The sequence below is a fragment of the Hirundo rustica genome, chromosome 2, assembly GCF_015227805.2.
Source record: "Hirundo rustica isolate bHirRus1 chromosome 2, bHirRus1.pri.v3, whole genome shotgun sequence".
NCBI lineage: Eukaryota > Metazoa > Chordata > Aves > Passeriformes > Hirundinidae > Hirundo > Hirundo rustica.
This window is the reverse complement of record NC_053451.1, coordinates 1,218,817-1,240,127: the sequence shown is the minus strand read 5'-3', so window position 1 is coordinate 1,240,127 and position 21,311 is coordinate 1,218,817. Positions and strand designations below refer to the sequence as shown.

Sequence of the window (21,311 nt, the reverse complement as noted above, 5' to 3'; positions counted from 1 at the left end):
TTTTTTTTTCCCTTCCAGGAGAAAGCCCAACATCTCCTTTCCACACATGGGCCAAATTTTTAGCAGTGATTCCTAAAGCAGTGCAGGGTCTCTGGGACAGTGGTGGGATGGTGTCTGCTGGGAAAGGTCACTTGCCAAGCCCAGGCTGGGATCCCAAAGCTCGCCGGACCCCACAAACCGGAGCACCATTACACTGGGAGACCTGACTCAACGCTGACAGACAACTCCTGGAGTGTAACACAAAATCAACATTCTTAGGATCTACTGGGGATTTTTTTGGACCAGGTTTAACTGCAATGTGCTACAAATGGTGGAAAGACGATGTGGTGGTGTTATTTCCCAAGGTCCTGTTGCTCTTTACTAATCCTTGGCTTTGCCAAGCCAAATGGGGAACCCTCTAATTATTGGCTCTTTTTCTGTTTTTTCTTTCTCCTTTCTCTTTATATGAACCAGAAGTGCAGCACAGGGGTGCCCCTTCCTCACCCCACAGCACTGGCCTCCAGTCTTCCCCCGCTTTGTTCCCCTTGTGGCTGAGGAGATCAACCAGAGCTTTGCTCTAGATTTCCTTCAAAACCAGCACAGTCAAACAAATGACCCCCAAACAGAAGTGCCAACGCCAACACCCAACCTGACAAACCACCCGGGACCAGCCAGTGGGAGGGAAATCCTCCTGGGATCCCTAGGCTGGTTACTCCCCACCGGGCCCATGCTCAAGGGCAGGAGCTCCAGGAGCTCTCCCAGTGGCAGCAGAAGCCAGGCTGGGAGACACCACCGAGAGCATGGAACGCTTTTGGCACACTTGAGGCAAAAATCAAAACCCAACCAAGCTATTGTCTTAAAAAAACCAATAAAATCCCAAAAACCTTGTTTCTATGCTGGGTTTAGTGACAAGGATTTAAAAACAAACTGGCCACAAGCACTGTCTGCAAATCCAAACTGCCTCTGCTCCCCTCAAGACAACTTATTGCTCTACTTGGACACCCCGAGGGGGGATGTCACCAGCTTCCTGTCCCCACGTCCCCGGGTAAGCCAAATCCCCCCAAAACGACCCTGATGCCCAGAGCCTCTGCGTGCCTGGTGTCCTCCATCCTGTCCATGTCAACGGTGGATCACCTTCCCTGCTGTCACCTCTTCTCAGGTGCCTTCCCGTGAAGAAGGCGACGTGTTTATTGCTATTGCTTCCTCCTCTCCCACTTCTCCAAGCAGAGCAGCCAGACATCGTCCCCCTCCCCGGCCTTTCCCTATGGTGCTGGTATTTGTGCTTGGATGAACATCTCTCCTGGAAGTCCTGGAGCTGTAACCCAAACAACGGGAGGGGGACACCTCAAGTGCCCCACAGACAGCACGGTTTGGTCTCAGCCCTGCCAACACCATGGGTGCAAGGTGAAGCCACACATCTTCCCCTCACCCTGCCTTGAAGGCATCTCCATCAACCAGACACCCTCTTTTCCCACACCACCATGCTCTGGAGAAGCTCTTCAGACCAAACCCTGAACCTGGAGGAGCTCTTCAGACCAAACCCTAAAACGAGAGAAGCTCTCCAGATCAACCCTTGGACCTGGAGAAGCTCTTCAACCCAACCTTTGGACATTTCCTTGCTTCCCTCAGCAGCTGCCCAACGCACCTCTGCTGGCAAACAGCAGCCACGCAAGTGGCTGAGGTGGAGCATCCCGTTTTCCCAAGAGGTTCAAGATGCTCCCAGGGCATGCGTCTTCCTGCTGCTGCCTTCCCATCACCCACCATCCGTTTGCCCAGTTGGAAAAAGCAGACCAAAGACCCGCCGGTGACCAGTCCTCGTGCTTCCTAAGACAAGTGTGTTACGTCGCTAATTATATTTATATTCTCTTACTCCTACAAAAAGAAGGGATGAGTTCAGAATTCCACTGCAGATAATGCATTTATAATCTATCACGACAGCTATCTGGAAGACACCAATTTTCTTGTAATATGTTATGGAAGATTGAATAATTTATATTCTCCAACTAAAAATACCCAAACCAAATCGGAATAAGCCTGCCTACCAGTGCTGTGCTTTTCACATAGTACCCTGAACATCAACCACTCTTACTAGCCAAAAAAATCTAGGCTCTTGTCAACAACAACGACAACAGAAAAATAACAGAAAGAACCCAAACGAACAAGAAGTGGGGGGATCTTTGCACCACTCAGCTGGGCAATGCTGGAAAAGTGAAGATTCTGAGCTTTCAAATGATAGGACCGAAGAGAGAACTTGACTATTGCTCAGTGTCAGTATGTGTGTTACACAATTCATGTGGGGGACGGGGGCGGGGAAGGGGAAAAAAAGAGGCAGAAGATTAGAAAAAGCAGCTTTTACAAAAACCACTAAAGAATGCATAAAGTGACCCTTGCACTTTTTTTTTTTCTTTTGTTCTTGCAAACAGACGAGGCGCTGCGGCCCAGCGGCTGCAGCACCGATGTAAGACTTGTGTAGTTGCATACAATGTTTGACTCCGGATCTGGAAGAGAGCAAATACATTAAAAACAGGGAGCTGGAAGGATGTTCTCCTCCTCTCTGCACCCCTGTGCCACGTGGAGCTGATCCATATGGAATTCAACCCTCCCTGTGGGCAATTTCTCGGGCAAGGGAGCTGGGAAAGCAGCAGCTCGCTGGTGGCATCCAAGGCAGAGGATTACAAATGTGCAGATGGGATGCCCCCTGCTAATTGCACACCAATTTGGGAGGGGCAGGATTCATTTGTGTGGCACCGAGAGATTTCAGATAACCCCGGGGCTGGATGGAATCTCCGCCGCCTCCCTGGGCAGCATGGTGTTCCCATCAAGTGCCTGTCCCGGTAATTGGGCGTGATGGGCCAAGGGCTCCAGGAACAAGCAGCTGGGATTTCTGGGATCCTGAGCATGACAGGAACACACAGGCAGTCGCACGCACCCCCGGCGCTAACGGACAGCGCGATCTCCCAGCAGGGGAAAAGAAATATTCCAGGGACATAAAGATGGGGAGGGACTCCTTGTCAGGGAATGCACGACGAGGCCTGGGGTAGTGGTTTCAAACTGCCAGAGGGCAGGGCTGGATGGGATAGGGGGAGGCAATTCCTCCCTGTGAGGGTGGGGAGGCCCTGGCACGAGGCCCCATCCCTGGAAGTGTCCGAGGGCAGGTTGGATGGGGTTGGGAGGCTCGTCCAGAGCGAGAGGCAGCACTCACATGGATTGGCCAGTGGTTTACCAGTGTGGAGGTACGTAGCTGTAGGTGGGGGTTCCTTGAGCCCTGTACGTTGGCACGGACACTGGATGTGCTCCGATGGCAGTGTGTTGGGGGGTGGTCAACAAGGTTCCTGCAGGGACAGGGACAAACACTGGTCACAGAGCAGAGGAAGTGGCATCCGCGGGTACAGTGGGGCAGGAACAGCATCAGCTGCCTCCTTTTTCCTTTTCCCTTTTCTTCTGCCTGCCATACCTGATTGGGAGGTGTTGGACCCATGTAATTGCGATTAGCCAGCACCACAAACTGAGTAAGAACACCTGAAGCTTCAGCAGATTTTCCATGCTACCTCTGGCCCTTACCCTTAAAAGGTTTTCCTTGTTTTTTTCCAGTGTTCCTTGTCCCTAAAGAGCAGTAGCAGAGCTGGCCACAACCTGCTGAAATCTACCTGCTGAAAACACTGGGCTAAACTGGGACAGCAAACCACTGCACAGATCTGAAACAAACTGGAAGGGAGATGAGGAAAAACCACAGCAGATCTCCAGGGAAAATTAAGATGAGCCTTTTTTTATCTCTGCAGACGGTCAAGAGAGGGATTTAAGGCCAGAATTTGCACAGTGCCTTCATGGGAAGGGAGAACACAGCCCTGGACTGCCCTGTCCTGGGAGCAACTGAGTGCTCAAACCAAATTCTCAGTTTCTGGGTATCTCTCTACAAATGTTATTAATGAAATTCTAACACATCCCACGTGCATTAATTACATTTATCCACTTCTCAATATAAGCAACAGTAAATCTCTCAGAGTGGTTCTTGTCACATCCAGGCTGCAATATCTCTGCTTGGAATAGGGATTGTGTCCCTTTACACACTCCTATTTCACAGCTAATGCAGATGCAAAAGGATGAATGATGCATTTCTTGGCATAATTCAATATACAGTCCTAAGAATTGCTAAGGAGAAAAATAAAGGCTTTGGGAAAATATAAAACCAGCCCCTATCTTACTTAATGTACTATCAATTAATTGCAGTTAGAATCTGCACATAAAATGTAGAGGAGCTGGGATAGATAAAACAAGGCTAACATTCATTTTGTGAAACAAAAACATGACCAAAAGTGTCTTAAAAATAAGAGCCTGAGAGAAATACAACTACGTGAGGATGGACCAGCCTGGTTACTCCTTTGCTTATGGAACAGACAGAGGAAAGGAAAACATACTCAAGGATACGGAATAATACGTCTAAGGATGCAGGAGTGAGCCAAAGCAAAGGTCTCCCCTGCTGAGTCAGACCAGGATTTGGGGCGAACCACTGCATTTTTGCCTGCAGAGGAGAAGTAAGCAGCAAGCAAAACCGGCAGGCGAGCGGCGTGCACCCTGCAGGGCCGGGGCAGCACTCGGGACGCACGGGGAAGTTTTCTGCGCGGGCCTCAGGGCACGGGAAGGGCTCCCCGCTTACCTGCGGACATTGCCATGGTGGTGCCGGCGACCATGCCCATGGCCACGCCGTTGGTGCGGGGCGCGGCCACCGGGGCCGGGTAGATGGCCGAGGGGATGCTGTTGGGCTGCACCACCGTGGTGTGGTGGATGACGTGAGGCTGGGCCGCGTACACGGGCTGGGTGTAATAAGCTCCCTGTTGCAGAAGAGGGAAGAAGAAAAAAAGATCCCGCCGTCACGCTGGACCCCGGAGGCTTATGCGGTTCCTGGCGACGGCAGGATGCTCCAGTCTCAGCATCCCAGCACGATGAGGGGACAGGAGGTGGCACCTACCTGGGTGTACAGGTTCTGCTGTGGGTAGGCACTTCTGATGGGGTACATCGCGGTTTGGTACGGGTTCGGGGACGGCGAGTAGGGAGGAGGGGCGTTGTTACTCTGGGTCGGTGGCACCTTGTAGGGAGTCCCCGCAGTGTACCCTGCCAGAGACAAGAGGGGCCCCAGTCAGGGCTTGGGATGGCTGCTCAGGGCTGCCAGGAGGACCGGGAGAAACCATCCCGTGAGCAAACGGGCCCCGAGGACTGTGTGGGATGGAGAGGAGAAGCCAAAGCTCAGCCCAGCCAAAACACTCAAATATATTTAATTTATTTACTCCACCAGTGTTCAGCAATTAGAGGAGGCCAAGATTTCAAATCTAATATCCCACATCATCCTCCAAGCAGTGAAACGGTGCAAAGAACACACAGAGCTTTTAGGAACTCCCAAACAGCATCTCACCCCCTCCTGATTACTGCAGACTGGAAAAATAAGTGTTAATTAACAAGGGGAATAGCTGTGACTCTTCCTCACTCACATGAGCAGGAGAGCAATCGTCTTTGAATGACAAGTGGAAAAGGTTTGAAATGCTGATCAGTGCAGAAGTGGAGCCTCCTCCATCAGGACTCCTCCAGGAACCCAATGTCACCCACAGACTAACCAACCTCCTGTTTTTCCATCTAATGGATTTTTTTGTCTAGTCTGAACTTGTTTTTTCAAACAAAGACCTCAGAGGCTGCCAGTTCTCTGCATCACACTTCATTTCTGAGCTGTGTCTAGAGTGTGCCTGTGTGTTTATTCACCATTTTGAATAACAAGACTTGCAGTGGTTTCCTGACTCATGAATTACGGACAACTTATCTCCTATATTAAAAAGGTATTAAACATAATAACCCAGGCAGATGTAATCTGCTGTGTGTATAAACTGGGGAAAAAACAGAACAACCTGCAGGTAAAACAATGTGAAATCAAGATTTAATGACACAAGATGATGGAGGCTCTCCTCTGTCTGGCAGATAATTTTAAAGCCTAATTATGACTAACACCTTATTAGGATTAGGCTGGTGTGGCCCGTGCTGCTGCCGCTTTGTGGTTCAGCAGCAGTGAGCCTTTAAGCTCCAGCTTCTATTAAAATTGCTGATTAAATCCCTCATGTCACTCGAGAAATCTCAGCCTTATTGATCCTGCAGCTCACAAGGGCCCTGGATTGCAGAGAAATGTTTTTCTGTAAAGGGCTGCTGGCGGCGGTGGGGGAAAGAGCTCAGTGGGGAATTTTGTGTCGCCATCGCCGCTGGTTTCCAGGGTTCACCACAAGCAGGATTCCTCAACTGGGCACGGAACTGACTCGATGTCCACATCCAGATTCTGCCCCTCTGCCTCCCTCAGGTGAGATCCCACCTGCAGAGCTGCCCCAGCCAGTCCAGAGGAGGTCACAGAGATGCTCTGAGGGCTGGACTGTGCCCAGTGTATGGCCTCTATCCCAAGGAGTGGTAGGGACATCCCTTTTCCAAAAGAAAGTCTCCCAAAAGCTTTTAAAATATTTATTTTTAATAGCTCTTTTCATTAAAAATAAATATATTTCTTTCTCTCACCTTGCTGTGTAATTGATTTAATTTAGTGGGGAAAAAGGTGTCTGGAGTAGCCGGAAGGTGGGGAACACTGACCCCATGCCACTCATGCCCCAGATTTAGCAGGGAACAGTCAGACAGGGGCCAAAGGACACCCCACATACCAGGGAAAGCATCCCAGGGTTTATCAGGGAGCTTATCAGCCCTCCTGGAGGCACTACTTATCCTCTTCAGGGATGAGATGACAAGGCTGCACTGGAAAAGCCTGTTGGACTGCATCCCTAAACTCCCCCTGCTCCTGCTCAGCCAGCCTGGATTACAAGGTGGGAGTTCAACAGCGCTCCTTGAAAATCAGGCTTTATTTTGGAATTCTCTCAGTTTCAAGGGAATAATGTCCCTTTGCAGATAAACGCCCGCGAACAACCCCAGGTTGCTCCCAGGGATCAAACACTCAGCTGAGAGAGGTTTCACCTTCTCCACTGGAATTCCTCCTCTGCAGGAGCAGCAGGAGGGTCAGCGCTCTCCTTTTCATGATCCTTCATAGTTTTAATCCATCAAAGCCAGGTTGGATGGGGCTTGGAGCAACCTGGTCTAGTGCAAGGTGCCCACGGGGTTGGAACAAGATGGTCTTTAAATCCCTCCCAACCCGAACCAGCCTTGGGCTCTGTGATCCCAAATAACCCTGTCCACAAATCAAGCCCCAGCAGGGGAGGCAAACAGGCACAAACCAACCCAGTAAAGCCCCAGAAGGAAAGGTTTATTTACTGAATGCTGCAGAAGAAGCCTGGTAGGTTCTGTTCTCGGTGCCGGTGTCCACCGGGAGGTGGAAGGTGCCCTCGGTGGCACAGGACGAGGAGGTCTGGGGCCAGGCCTGCTTCATCAGAAGTGTGGCTTGAGTGGAGACAAAGAGGTGTCACACAGAGCAACGAGAGGCAACTTCCCACACTTATGTCACATTGGAATCACCTCGATAATCTCCTCCCCCTAAGTTCTGACCCCTGAGGTGCTGAGCCCCACGGAAGGGACTCTACACCTTGGTCCTTGGGCTTGGAAATCTTCCTGGAGTCTCAAGGCCGAGCATATCTGCTCAGACTCTAAATTAACCCTCTCTGAAGGTACAGCTGTACATCTGGAGTGTCTCCCTCCTCCTCCTCCTCCTCCTCCTTCAACAGAAAAGCAGGAGGTTTGTGGGAAGTCAGAGATTCAAGCCCCATTTCTCCTCCATTCACGCACCGATCATTTTCTGCTCCAAGTCTCTGCCCTCTCCCAAAGGTTTGGGAGTTATTAAGGATTTCCAGGCTGCCTTGCTTTATTTTCCATGGTAGGCTGCACTCGGGAACATCACACCGGAGAGCAACTCCCAGCGCTCCGAGAGAAGCATTCCTTCACTTGTGCTTTTATTCAGATTCAGATTCATTTTTGCCTCTGGATTTCACAGAGGTTTTAATCTCCGAGACAGATGAGACAATTCAGCCCAACGTTACACGAATGCTTCCTCTGTGGTTTTCCCTCTCCACATTAAACCTGCCACAAAATCAAGGCAATTTGGGTTGGAGATGGCTGGGAGATTGCCATAGCTCTGCATGCTCTTTATTAAACCACGGATCCTCGGAGAATCCATCACTTAAAACTACACAAAAGGTGGATCAAGGAGGCTTCCAGGAACATTAATTCCTCCTGGTGCTTTGCAATAATTCAAAGGGATCACAATCCAGCCATGGCTGCCTAATATCTTTTAAGGGCTACCTCCAACCAGAGTCTTCTAGATTTAGTTTATCCTCTCAACTAAAAATAAAGAAAATAAAGAGTTTTTATTCATTATTGGTTTAATCCCTGGCAAATCAACCAGCGGGAGCTGAGCAAACAATGTGAGCTGTGGGTCTCTGCAGCACTGGGGCTGCTCAGTTTTCCTGACAGGCCCTTTAGATGAGGTGGGAATGTTCAGGACATATTTTAAGTGGAAAAGACAGAACTATGAACCCTTTCAAACCATTGCAGGATATCTTGCTTCCCTCTGACAACCTCATTTGTGATGGATACGGCCTCCAGCCCTACACAAAGTTTGCAATAAGCTTAATTCCCCAGGCAGTCCCGTGCCTGAGTGCCTCAAAACTATGGGAGCATTTATCCTTGGAAAGCCCTGTGAGGCACTCTGGGATATTCACTTCTCCAGAGCCCAAGATATCCCTTAGGAGACCCAAAGCGTGGCTGGGCACCTCTAGAGGATGGCTCAGAGCACTGCTGATGCTCCAACTTCCTCCTGCAAAGCAGCCTTTCCTCCAGGCAGGATCCAGAAGCAGGAATGGGGGATCAGAGCCTCCATCCTGTCCCACGACATTCCCACACAGATCCCTAAATTCTGAGGCTGCTTTTAGTTCTGCTCTGTTAGGATACCACTGCAATGCCATTACTTCTGCCCTGCATTATTAATAAACACAGCTCCAGCCTCAGCCAGCCTCCAGGAGCAAAGTGTGTGTCCTACTTTCAGGAAAATAAAAAGGGAGGCTTTAATGAAGGAAGTTAAAACAAAACAACCATGTGCAAGACAGAATGCCTGCGAGGGAACATGCATCAGGCTTAATGAAGACATACATAATTTTATTTTTTTTTTAATTGTGTCTCTGCAGCAGAGTGACTTTAGATGCTTATTTTTTGCATACTTAAAAGGGATTTTTAAAGAACAGCGTCCTAAAAAAGCAGGCTTATTGCAAGCCTGAGTTTGCAATGCTGGTGTTTTGCCCTTGTGTGTCTCCCTCTAAAAGCTGTGGGAAAATGCAGCAGGGAAATCACACAAGGCAGGAACTTGAAGTAGAATGGGAAGGAACTGATGGAATCACAGAACATCCTGAGCTGGGAGGGATCAACAAGGATCATCCAGTCCAGCTCAAGCCCTTGCTTGTAGGGCTCCTTTGGAATAATCTGGGGAATAATTTAACACTTTTTGGGCTCAAACACCACAAATATCCACTAGAAATGTGGCACTGGGAGAGGGAGAAATCAAGACTGGCTCCAGTTATCATTTCCCTTTCCTCACTGAAGGACTGGACCAAGGGGACTCCAAGATCCTCTCCTTGTTTCCTTCTGATGCTGTTACAAGGCTTTGGTCACTACGTCATTTAATTTGCCACGTGGAACCCAGGATTTTGGGAACCATGAGGTCAAGAGAAGAGCATGAGCATCTCTGACTTCCAGGGAAGCATCAGGGAGCGTTTGGAGAACATCAGGGACAAAAGAGGGTGGGATTTGAAAACTGGAATTATCTTCACTCAGAGGTCGATCTCCCACCAGGACTTTGCATGGAATCCAGCAAAATTCGTGAGGTTTCAGGCAAGAGACATCTGAGAGTGAGCAGGAGCATCTTTAGGGTGGAGCAGAGAGGGTGATCGAGCTGGGAACAGAATGGTTCCGATCAAGAGACCTTGCTTGCAGTTACATCTCAAGGATTCAGAAACCACAAGCTCTTCCCACCCTTCCCGAGCTCTGTTCCAAGCAGTACTTGAGGGGAACCTTTGCCTGGTTAATCTCCATATGGAGAACCAGATGAACCCTTGGTTTGTGACTGCTTTCTAGTGAGCTGGAGGGATTTCTGCCAGCAGGTACCACCTCCTTCCCAGCCTGGGAGCTTTGGAAGAGGACCTTGTCCATGGATGGGATGTTCAGGAGCAGTAATTCTGCTGGGAACATGCAGCATCTCTTTCTTTTTTAGACTCAATGTCTAAAATCCCTTAAAAACATATTTAGAATTAGTCTGCTCTTTCAGAAGTCCAAGATTTTAAACCCCAAGCTGATTCCCAGTGTGCTTGAAGGACACCAGGAGCACATTCCTCTCCAGGCTTTTTCCAGCCTCCTGTGTGACAGCAGCTCCTTCAATTTGAGGAAACACTCTCAGTACTGATGAAGGTTTTAACTCAGCCACTGAACCACAGAATTAGTTCAGCCCAATTCCATTTAACACAGTTGAGGATGCTGTCACTCTGTCACATGTTCCCACTGCTGGGAGATTTTATGGCACTTTTTCCCATCAGCTGGCTCTCAAAATCTCTTCTTTTTTTCCTCCTGGAAGTCTGCTTTCCATTGAGAAGAGACCACTGAGTGTGGTGCTGGGAGGTCCTGAGCAGCAGAGCCTGCTCCTGCTTCCCAGAGTGGTTAAAATGGTTTAATATCCTGCTGTGATATTAAATTGTATCAATTTCAACAGCTAGAATAAAAATTGTTTATAACAGAACCACAGAACGTTTTGGGTTGGAAGGGACCTTAAGGACAATTCCAGTTCCTTGGCCAGGGACGCCTTTACCCAAACCAGGTCTCTCCAACTTGGCCTCAAAATTTATGAGAAACTCTATAAAAAGTTTCAGCATTTTCATTTCAGTTTTAATTTCTGAATTCTAATCTTCATCGTTTCCTCCCCAGTTTAGTGCTTAGCTCTGTAACCTACTGGAAGGTTTTTGTTCTCCATGCAAAACAACCTGCCAGCTCTCTGGACATCAGGAGATTTCCAAGATGGAAATTACTAAAAGCATTTTTTAAGGATGAGAAGCAGAGGAATGAAATTGAAATGTCAAATTGCCGTGGCAGCTCTCTGGCTTGAGCATTAAGCTGTGCAACAAAAAGATCTGGTGTGGGGGGACAAAAATGATCTGAAGATTTTTTGTTTGTTTGTTTTTGTGGGTTTTTGGGGGTTGTTTGTTTGGTTTTTTTTTTGGTTTTTTTTTTTTTTAGGGAAAGCAAATCAGGAAAGATTAGGATTGCACTGGGAATGAACAAAAGGCTGACTGGCACAAAGAAGATTGACCACATCATGCAAATCTAAAGCAACAGACAATAATTGGCACAGCTTTTTAAAAAAAAAAAACAAACAAAAAAACCAGCAACTCGAGCCATAATGAATCTGCAGAGCTGCTTTCTCCAAAGGATTGTAGTGATAAAACAGAGCAGGAATCAAAGCATTTTTCATGAGAGGACGCCCACAGCCACAGCCATGGGGACAAAGGTAGGGAATAACCAACATCTTGGAAAAGGGGTTTGGGGGGATTATTCTGTATGGGACAATGGTGAGGAAGCTTCTGAAAGCTGTTTGCAGTGAGGAGAAACCAGGACAGATGGACAGCTTAGCTCTCACTGTGTCCCTTCTGCTGGGTGGAGGGGACAGGCCTGGGAGAACCCCATTTTCAGGGTTATCCCTGTGTAGGAAAGCTCTCTCCTGCTTTTCTCGACTGTTCAGGTTGGAGGGGACCTTAAAGCCCATCTTGTTCCCCTCCCTGCTGTGGACACCTCCCACTATCCCAGGCTGTTCCAAGCCCCATCCAACCTGGCCTTGGACATTTCTTTCTGAGGGTTGTTTCAGTATGTTTTCTCATGGAAACTCCACCCCCCACAAGGATGGTGTCTAAGATGCACAAGAAGCAATACAGACTCCCCCCAAAAATCCCTGTCCCGCAGTGATTTGGGGTTTCCTCTCACTTGGGTGTTCCCTTGGCCATCTGCCCACTCAGGGGAGGAGCCGCTGCCTGCACGACTGGGGACCAGTGACATTTTATAAGATCCAGGCCAAAATGCTGGAATGCTGCAGTATTTACATTCCTGGCTGAGCAGGGAGAACATCGCCAGCCTCTGGCAGGACAAGCTACTCATAAATTTATGGGCTTTTTCCTATTCCGTGGAGTTGTTTTCATTTAATTCCTCCAGTGTTTCACCCTTCAGGAGAATTTGAGGGTGGCCAGCACAAATCCAGGGGAACAAAAAGTGTTTCATGTTCCATGTTAAGGCTTTAATGGGAAGAAATGCAGCTAAAGACTTTATTAAAAGCACATAAACCCAAGCAAAACACAACAGATCCCTTCCAGAATCATCCACAATAAACAGTTTTATGAAATTTGTGTAAACTGTGATGTGGAGGAGACAAAACCAAAAGATTTTGGCAACAAACCCCTCATTCGTGTTTCGTCAGCCTTGGAAAGTGCCTGAGCCTGGGGATCCGCTGATTTTATGACAATTGGGAGACTGAAAACTCGGCAATTAAGGGGAGATCGGGATTTTTACCTGGGGCGTAGCCAGGGCTGCTGGTTGGATACATGTTGGGATTGTAGGCTGGGGCAGCGGTGGGATAGCCTGTCGGATAACCTGAAAGGAGAGAAAAACAGGAATTGGGATTTGATTAATCAAGCAAGGATGGCACCCCTGAAAAGCAATCAACAACCTATGTGAGCACAGAGGCCACCGAGGGAAAACACAGGGGGATTCTCTGGGAATAGGAAGGGCCATGAATGCGCTCCACAGACTTCCATGTGACGTCATCAATATTTCATCTTTCGTCCTGTGGGAAACAAGGATCAGAATGCAGAATGCAGGTGTGCTCACTGTGCTTTGGAGAGAACTGCTGGGAAAATCCACGCTCTGACCGTGGAATTCAGGCACAAATCCCCACCGGCACAGCGGTATCGGAAAGGTTCTCCTGGGCTGCGGGGCAGCGCTTTGGAGAGCTCAGCACTTCCATCAAGCAGAGTTTCTTGCTGAAGGGAAGGCAGGGATCCTGCAGGAAAACATGCCAGCCCTGTATTCACCCATGGCTGCACAAGGGCCATTCCCAGGAGGGACCTGATTACCTGCCAGGCCACCTGGAAGGAACACGCTTGGGACCTTGGGAGCCAGGCAGGGTTTAATGGCGCTTTGGGGAAGGTTGCAGAGCATCTTCAGTTTGCATCAGCCTCACTCGGGGAGGTCACAGGGAGTTCAGGGGAATTGTGTGATGGGAGCCGGGGGCTGGAAATCGTGGCACACCCCAGCGCCTGTGTGCACCCACACAGTGCAGGTGCCCAGCATCCAACTCTTACTTCACTGGAAATTTCTGTCCTCCGTGGAGACCACAGACACAACCTCTGCACCTCGGTCTGCTCCTTTTCCACAGAGTCACAGAATATCCTCAGCTGGGAGGGATCCACAGGGATCATCCAGTCCAGCTCCTGGCCCTGCACAGACACTCCAACAATCCCGCCCTGTGTCCTGGAGCTCAGGCAGCCTCGGGGCCGGGCCCATTCCCTGGGGAGCCTGGGCAGTGCCCAGCACGCTCTGGGGGAAGAACCTGTCCCTGATATTCCACCTAAACATCTCCTGGCACGGCTCCAGCTGTTCCCCGGGGTCCTGTCACTGGTCACCATTTTGCTCTTCACTTCCTTGCATTTTCTGGAAGTTTTCCCTACCGAAAAGAGTAACACCCACATAACCCCATCCTTCTTAGGTGCTGCTGAGTAAATCCCCCTGGCAGAGCGAAGGGGACACGTTAATCCTGCTTTGCTGGTGGACAATTTGGCTTTGCTGTGCGTCACCACCCGGTTTATCTGTGTGTCCCCTTGGCCATCATCCCAGGGCAGAGCCAGTGGAATGACCCTTGGAAAATGTTTCCATGCCAAGCCCCACTGACACTGACTGTTGGCTGCCAGCAAAGGCTGGAAGGAGGTAATTAGCGGTGGATTTACACCCATCTTTTTAAATATTTTATTTTATTAAATAAAAGCGAGCGTGGGTCCCTACTTCCCTCTTCTGGGCACCAAAAGAGCCACAGCACAGTCCCCCCTCCCATGCCCCAGATCCCACTGCTTTCAAACCCTGGCACCACTGACTTCTGTGGCAAAATGTTGAGGTTCATTTGAATAAATCTAATTCAACAATCATGACCACTGTACTGGAATAAATGACTGGATGTTCTACCCTCTCATTTTCATCAGTGATATATTTGGCTTCTAAATCAGGTTAATTAAAAATTGCTGTAGTTAATGTTGGATAAGCAGCAGTTTAACAGATTTTTTTATTTTTTTTGGGCTACACAGAACTCCGTTGTCATCGTACCCAGGAATATCTAAAGCCTTTCAGCAATCAAGAAGCTCCTTAGAAAGTTATTTGCAGATCCGGTGATTGCAAGCAGAGCATTAATGATGAGGATCTTAAATCAGAAATATCCCTTCTCTCCAGTTCATTAGAAGATAACCCTGTCTTTTCCAGGACGTTCATCGCTGCACGCTCTTCCCGTTTCTTCCTGACAATCTGGCCAGGGGTGCTAAACCAACTCCAGCTCACTTCTTGAAGTGTATTTTCCCTAAAATTCTCCCACCTGTGTGTCTCCATGGGGTTTTACCCTCTTGGCACCTGGTTTAGTGAAATCCCAGGCTGACTGGGGTTGGAAGGGACCTCAAAGATCATCCTAATTCCAGCCCCCTGCCATGGGCACAGATGATGATGATGGCTGTGTGTGCTGTGGTGTTGGGAATTCCCTTGCTCATTTGCAAGGGATCTAGATGACAGTCTCTCGGGGCTCCAAGAGGCTCTTCTGACCTTTGCTGCTGGAAAATCCCCCCAAAATAAGCCCTGAATCCCACAGACTGCTGCAGTCTTTAGTCATAATCCTTAATTAACAGTCCACACCTAATTCAAAACCCTCCAGGGCTGGGGACTCAATTGGTCTTTCTTCCTTTTTGGGGGGTTTAGTTTCTGCTTCACAGGACTCCTCCTTACCATTGTTGTTCTGAAGGTAAGTCATGGCTGAGTTTGGATTCATTTCAGCTCAAATAAATACGATTTCTATCAAGGAAGCTTTAATAGCTTTGGATGCAAAAAGAAGCCCTGCTCTGCACTATCTTCCACTCTGATCTCATAAACTTTGATAAGTGCTGACCTCCAGCAAGAAAACTTGTCCTTTCTATTTTAAGGCAAAGCAGAGATGGGAAAGGTACAGGAAAATTAATGCGGTTTGCTCCTTTTTTTGGACATAGTGAAAAATAAGAAAGTAGCAGAATCTGGGGCAGTTTGTGCCAGAAGAAACATGCCTGGAAATTCCCAGCACTCCAAATCCAGCAGGTTTAAAAATACACGAGATATTTTTTTATTTAGCAGGGCCTGTTGTGATTGGACAAAGGGGAAGGTTTCAAACTGAAGGAGGGTTGATTCAGATTAGATATGAGGAGGACACTTCTCACAATGAGGGTGATAAAACCTCAGCACAGGGTGCCCAGAGAAGCTGTGGCTGCCCCATGATCCCTAGAAGTGTCCAAGGCTGGGTTGGATGGGGTTTGGAGCACCCTGGCACAGTGGAAGCTGTCCCTGCCCATGGCAGGGGGTGGAACTGGATGACCTTTAGAAGGTCCCTTCTGACTCAAAACTATTCCATAATCCTATCATTTTTATATCTTACTGGTTTTGAGCCTTTCGGAGTTGTTTGTTGGCTCTTCTCCATGCCCCAAATAATCCCAAATCAGGTCCCACATGGAGGCAAAAGCTGTGGTCCCCCATGAAGGTCCCCATGTCTCACATTCCCTTGGGTAAAAAACCAAGTCTGGATCCAACAGCCAGGAATGATCTCAGGAGAGGTGACAACACCAAAGCACCTGGCATCCTGCTCTGATTTTCCCCCTGGAAAAACCTAAGAGACCTCCTGTAAATTCCTGTTCCTCCTGCTGACACTGCTCCCCTCCTGCCATTTCTGTCCTGCCTCGTCACCTTGAGTGAAAAATAACGGCAAGAGGCTCAAACCCACCCGACATGAAAAGGTCAGGAACAGAAAGAAAATATCCTTTACTTTCTATGGATCTGCACGTGACAGGACTCTGTCTCTGCTTGAGGCTCTGCAGTGGTGCAGAAGGAAAGAAAATGAGATGAAAAAATATTGAACAAAATTTATTAGATTCCTCATAGAAGAAATCCAAAGTTGTTTTGTGGCTTGTTTTAATTTAATATCATCTCCACAATCAATAGGAGTAAGAAAGGCAGTGTTCATTTAATCTCCTCTCCAAGGAAAACACACAGCACTCCAGCTCTGGGAGGCACTGACTGAGCTGCTTTAAAAATCACCACACAGTAAAGTGTGCAAAGCAAAGAGCACACGGGGCTGCATCAAGTAGGCATTTAAAAGGCCATCTTTAATTTTTCATGTGTTTTAAATGTTTCTGTAGCAAAATCATCTAAATAACGCCGAACAATGACAACACACAAGTGCTAAGGCTCTGAAGGTTCTCTTGAAATTCTTGAAAGAGAATTTGCTTCTCCCTGGCTACAAAGCCCTTGCTATGGTCCATGTCTCAGCCTCCCACCCACTGGGAATTGTCACTTACAACACTGAATTCCACAATGTGCCATTTCACTTTTTCGAGAGTAGTTTCATTGACCATTATCTGATCAAGGCCTTAATTGCTACAAGCAGCTGACATTAATTTAAAAGACGAAATATTCTCCTCCATTCTTCTCCTACGCGAGTCTCGAGCAGCGCAGACTCCTGAAAGTGGCCCTGTCACAAGGATTTTTACAGGGACAGATGATAAAGTCCTTTATCTAAGGGCAGGACAAAGCACTATAAAACCACACTTCAACTCCTTGAACTCCCAAGGACTCCAGCTCCACTCCTGCTGCAATTGAGAGCTCATTAACCACCAGCATTCCCTGGAAGGAAAAGCCAGGCAGGCACACAGAAGTGTCCCTCTTGTGGCATTCATTGCTCTGAGGTGGGTAAATATTTTTATTACTTACATATTTAAATATTTTTATTATCACCCCGGGCAGAGGTGAGTCCCCATGCCTGAAGCCATGTGGATGCGGCGCTCGGGGCAGTTGTAGGGAAACAGTTGGACTCAGTGTTCTTGGAGGGCTTTTCCAACCTGATTCTGTGATTCTGTTTTACCAACCCTCCCTCTAAACCCCGTTAACCACTGTCCACCCCTTTGTTTCTGCTGAGTGACAGCTCTGAAGCTGCAGCAGCCCCAGGAACATTTCTGCTTTATGATCACCTCCTCGGGTCAGCCAGATGGAGCCAAAGCATTTTCCCCAGCAAAACACTTTCGTGTTCTATTTTAAGCCCATCCAGCATTTCTCATTCTTTATTGCCCAGCCCTCAGAAACTCTTCAAAAATAGGATTTACAAGCACCTTCTCAGGACAGAAACGTGAGAAACTCCGTGCCTTCAACTACATGCAGCTGTAAATCCGTTCCCTTTCGGGCGATCGGGAATTTATTCCTGCAGAAAATCTCATGTTGGGAAATGAATGTGCAGATTTGGTACTTGAGGAATTACCCCAGCAGTGAGAAATGAGAGAGCAGACACCGTGTAGGCTCGCTGGCACAGCTCCACCAAAGCCTGCACCAGCCAGACTCGCAGCAAAGGCCCCGGAACGTTGATTGCTGGGAGCAGTGACACTGGAAAGAACGTGCCTGGAGATGTGATGGAGAGGGGACACGGGGAAAAGAGCTGAGAAGGACATCTGGGAACTCATTCTGCATGGGAACGCAGCCTCCAGAGATGAAGAGCTCCAGCGTTTCCGAACGGACTTGCAGCAGGGGTGTCATCAGAGCTTGCTCTCCCCCATGGCATGAGCCAGCCTCGTTCCAAAAGGATCTTCCCAGCCTGCCTGGCTCCTCACACAGCTGCAGAGCCCCAGGCTGAGGCCGTGCATCTCCTCCTGCCTCTTGGGGAGCAGTCCCCAGGGAATATCCCTCACCATGAGGGATTTAGGGAGGTGATCTCCGAGCAGCTCCTTACACAGGGCACTGCTAGACCTTCCCTGCTCAGTGGGAGCTGTTTAACTCATCTCCGGGTGAACCCTGCTCTGCCAGCTCAGGGCAGGAAGGACGGGATCACCTTTCCTTCCTTCCCTCAGTGCACAGATCCATTTGTGTGATGTGACACATTTCCATGGCAAGTTCTACCCAAACCTCTCCCGACGCCTCTCCTTGGAGAAGCAGCCAGGTAAATGCACCTGGATGCTGCAGGAGCCCAGGGGCTGGAGCAGGTTTCGTTTCCCACTGAACATCCCACATCACCACAGCTACCCCATCACTCACTCACCACCTTGCCATGAAGCTATTCCAGCCCACTCATGCTAAATGGATGTAAAAATAGAGGGAAAGCTGAAAGCAAGGGTGGGACTGTTCTGAAGAGCAAGTTAATGGATGGTTGAGAATCCAGCGTTTCTGAAGGCTCTGAGGATAATAAATACATTTGTTCCCATGAAAAAATGCCACCCCCTTATTACTGTTTCAAGGCTCATCAGCCCAAGAGTGGAGCAGTCAAATGAATGTGAATGCACCAGACACAGCAACGGCTTTAAAAAAAGATTTGCTCTCACATTTGACAATCTCACTCCTGGAGACCTTTTACAGTTGATTCTTTTTTCCCCTGAAGGGTCCTTCCCTTTATATAAACAGCAACTATTTCCTGCTCATTACCCAGAGCCATGAAAAAACAACCTTCCACCGTCCCAGGCTGCTCCCAGCCCTGTCCAGCCTGACTTTGGGCACTGCCAGGGATCCAGGGGCAGCCACAGCTTCTCTGGGCACCCTGTGCCAGGGCCTCACCAGCCTCCCAGGGAGGAATTCCTCCCCAATATCCCATCACTCCACATTCCCAGGATTGCGAAGACATTACACAGGAGGAGGCAGCTCTGGGCTTGCAGAGCAGAGGATGGGGAAGGAAGAGTGCAGGTCCTCTCTGGTGAGAAGATGTCTGTACCTCCTTCTGTCTCCTTCCTCTCCCTCCCCAGGATCACAGCTTGATCCAGAAGGTGGTGAATTCCATTTCTGTGACAGCACACGCTCCTTAAGGAATTCTCCTTATGGGTTATCCACATTTTTCATGGCAAGCACAACGCTTGGAGTCCGAGGACGGGAGCACCATGGGCATCACCCATAACACAACCGTGTCTCGGCAACCTCATGGAGAAACCATAACCCAAAATCCCGACAAAACCCACAGGAATCCGGCAGGAAATCTGTTCTTTTGATGCCCATTTCCTTTATATTGCACAGACTCCTAAGAAAGCATGGCTGACAGCGCTGGGAGTGGCAGAGGGGCCTCTGGCATGGGGTGATGGAGAGAAACCCTCCAGTCCTCGGCAGGACAGCTCGGACACGTGGCACTGCCTGTTTGTCTCCATTCCACAGGGTCACAGTGTTGACACAATGGGGTCCTGCCTGCCTGGAGGAGCTTTTCCCAGCTGGAGGTCAAAGACAAGGGGATGGATGGGGGGGGGCTCCCTGCCCCGAGGAATCTTGCAGAATCCTGGCTGGGATAGCGATGACTTCGCACAGAACTCTGAGCTCTTCCCTGGGACTCTGTAGTTGCACGATGCCATACGTCAGCTGGAAGCTGTTTCCTTCATCATGCCAGGAATTAGGACAATTTATGAGCTCAAAAAGATATTAAGAAAGTGACAGAAGCACTGTTTTGGACACATATTGCCCCGATTTTCTCTTGTTCAGACTAAACTTGTCTTTCAGACCAGTTTTTTAAGGCTCAGTACAGCTGTAAGCTGTAGGACAAAAGAGATCGTTCCATTCTTATTTCAATTCCCCCTCAGTTTTACTTCCCACCTACATCCAAAACAAACCTCCCAGGCCTTACTGCAGCTGTCTGAGCAAAACTCATCCTGAAAACTAGGAGCAACTGTCCAAAAATATTAGAGAGATTGTTGATTGCTTAGCGCACACACTATAAATAAACCAGAGTGACAGAACTTGTCAGACTGTCAATCAATATAACTTCTGGGCCACAGACATGTGTCATATCCTCTCCTGTGCTCAGACAAGGCTCTGTGGAAAAGAAGTTCTGGAAAAGGGTTTGAGTTGTGCAGCATTGATTCTCCTTGCAATGATTTGCTTCGTTCTGTATTTGAAGAATCCAAAGTAGGATATGAACAGCCCCTACTGATAAAATAAAAGGGTTTGTTGGTCCACAGAAAGTGGAAGCCTGAGATAAAGAAGCTGCTTTGCAGTTTTTCTTAAATACTTAATTGTGGCTCAACCTTATCCAATAATGTTCCCCAGGGAAATATTTAGCTGGAAAGATTTAAAATAAATGAAGATGGCAGAAGAGCGCTCAGCTTGAAACAGACCATGTAGTATTAGAACCCCGGGATGGTTTAGGTTGGGAGGGACCTTAAAGCTCATCCAGTCCCACCCCTGCCATGAGCATGGACACCTTCCACTATCCCAGGGTGCTCCAAGCCCCTTCCAGGACACTCCCAGGAATGCCTTCATTTGCTTTTCAGTCGTGAATTTGCCATTTCCCTGAATTTGTGGAGGGCGAGGAGAGCCTCACCTGGACGCTCCTGGTCTGGCAGAGTCTTTATGGCAGCTCTAGAGGGGTGTGAAGGCCCTTTCTGGAGGAGTTGGACTGGAAATGCAGGCAGGACTCCGTGCTCTCCATGCCCTCAGGTTATAGGTTACAGCGCGATATTTACAATAACTGCTCGGAAAACAGCCCTTTGTCATGTCCAAAATGCACTTGTTCATCTGGCTAATTTTCAATCCATCCTTTTCGGCTCTGCTCCCGAGCCAGGAGATAAAAAGAGAATCAGTTTGAGCCTCGTTTTTTTTCTCCAGCTGTTAATTCTTGCCCTGTCACAGAGTGTGGTCTGTGCAAAACCTCTGTGCTTCCAGCTAAGGAAAGGCAACTGCTCCAGTCTGCATTCCTGATGCCTTCCTAGATCCTGGAACTGGGAATTTGTCTCTGTTTTCTGTCTATCATAATTTCTTTTTTCTTCCAAGTTGATGTTCGCAACAACTGGGTACGAATAGAATACTGGAATGGTTTGGATTGAAAGAAGTGATGGCAAAAAAGTGCCTTGCTTTTAGTTTTTCTTATTCAAAATGCTTGAATTGAATTTGCCAGGTTTGGAACTGCCTTAAAAAATGGTGTTCCAGGTGTGTGGCCAAAGCCAAGGTGCCCAGCACTGCCCTGAGCATGATCCACGATTAACACAACAGAAACTGCCTGGTAATGAATCAATTAATCAATAATCCATCAATTAAATGACTAATGAGGTCTCTCTAGCACAAACACTGTC

General features: G+C 48.5%; 1 protein-coding gene across 6 annotated transcripts in view; it reads right to left on the bottom strand.

Moving 5' to 3' along the window:
- Nucleotides 1–1,878: 1,878 nt before the first annotated feature.
- FAM168A (family with sequence similarity 168 member A) overlaps nucleotides 1,879–21,311 on the bottom strand; it is a 121,004-nt gene continuing 101,571 nt past the window's right edge. For 5 of the 6 annotated variants that reach the window (XM_040054727.2, XM_040054726.2, XM_040054725.2 and 2 more), the window contains 6 exons: nucleotides 12,532–12,612; nucleotides 7,258–7,383; nucleotides 4,946–5,088; nucleotides 4,634–4,808; nucleotides 3,182–3,311; nucleotides 1,879–2,477 (listed from right to left, as the gene is read on the bottom strand). In XM_040054727.2, the coding sequence (XP_039910661.1) occupies nucleotides 3,199–3,311; nucleotides 4,634–4,808; nucleotides 4,946–5,088; nucleotides 7,258–7,383; nucleotides 12,532–12,612 (638 nt within the window). In that variant the 3' untranslated portion in view covers nucleotides 1,879–2,477; nucleotides 3,182–3,198. The remainder of the gene's footprint in view (nucleotides 2,478–3,181; nucleotides 3,312–4,633; nucleotides 4,809–4,945; nucleotides 5,089–7,257; nucleotides 7,384–12,531; nucleotides 12,613–21,311) is intronic. The other variant, XM_040054730.2, reaches the window with a different exon arrangement.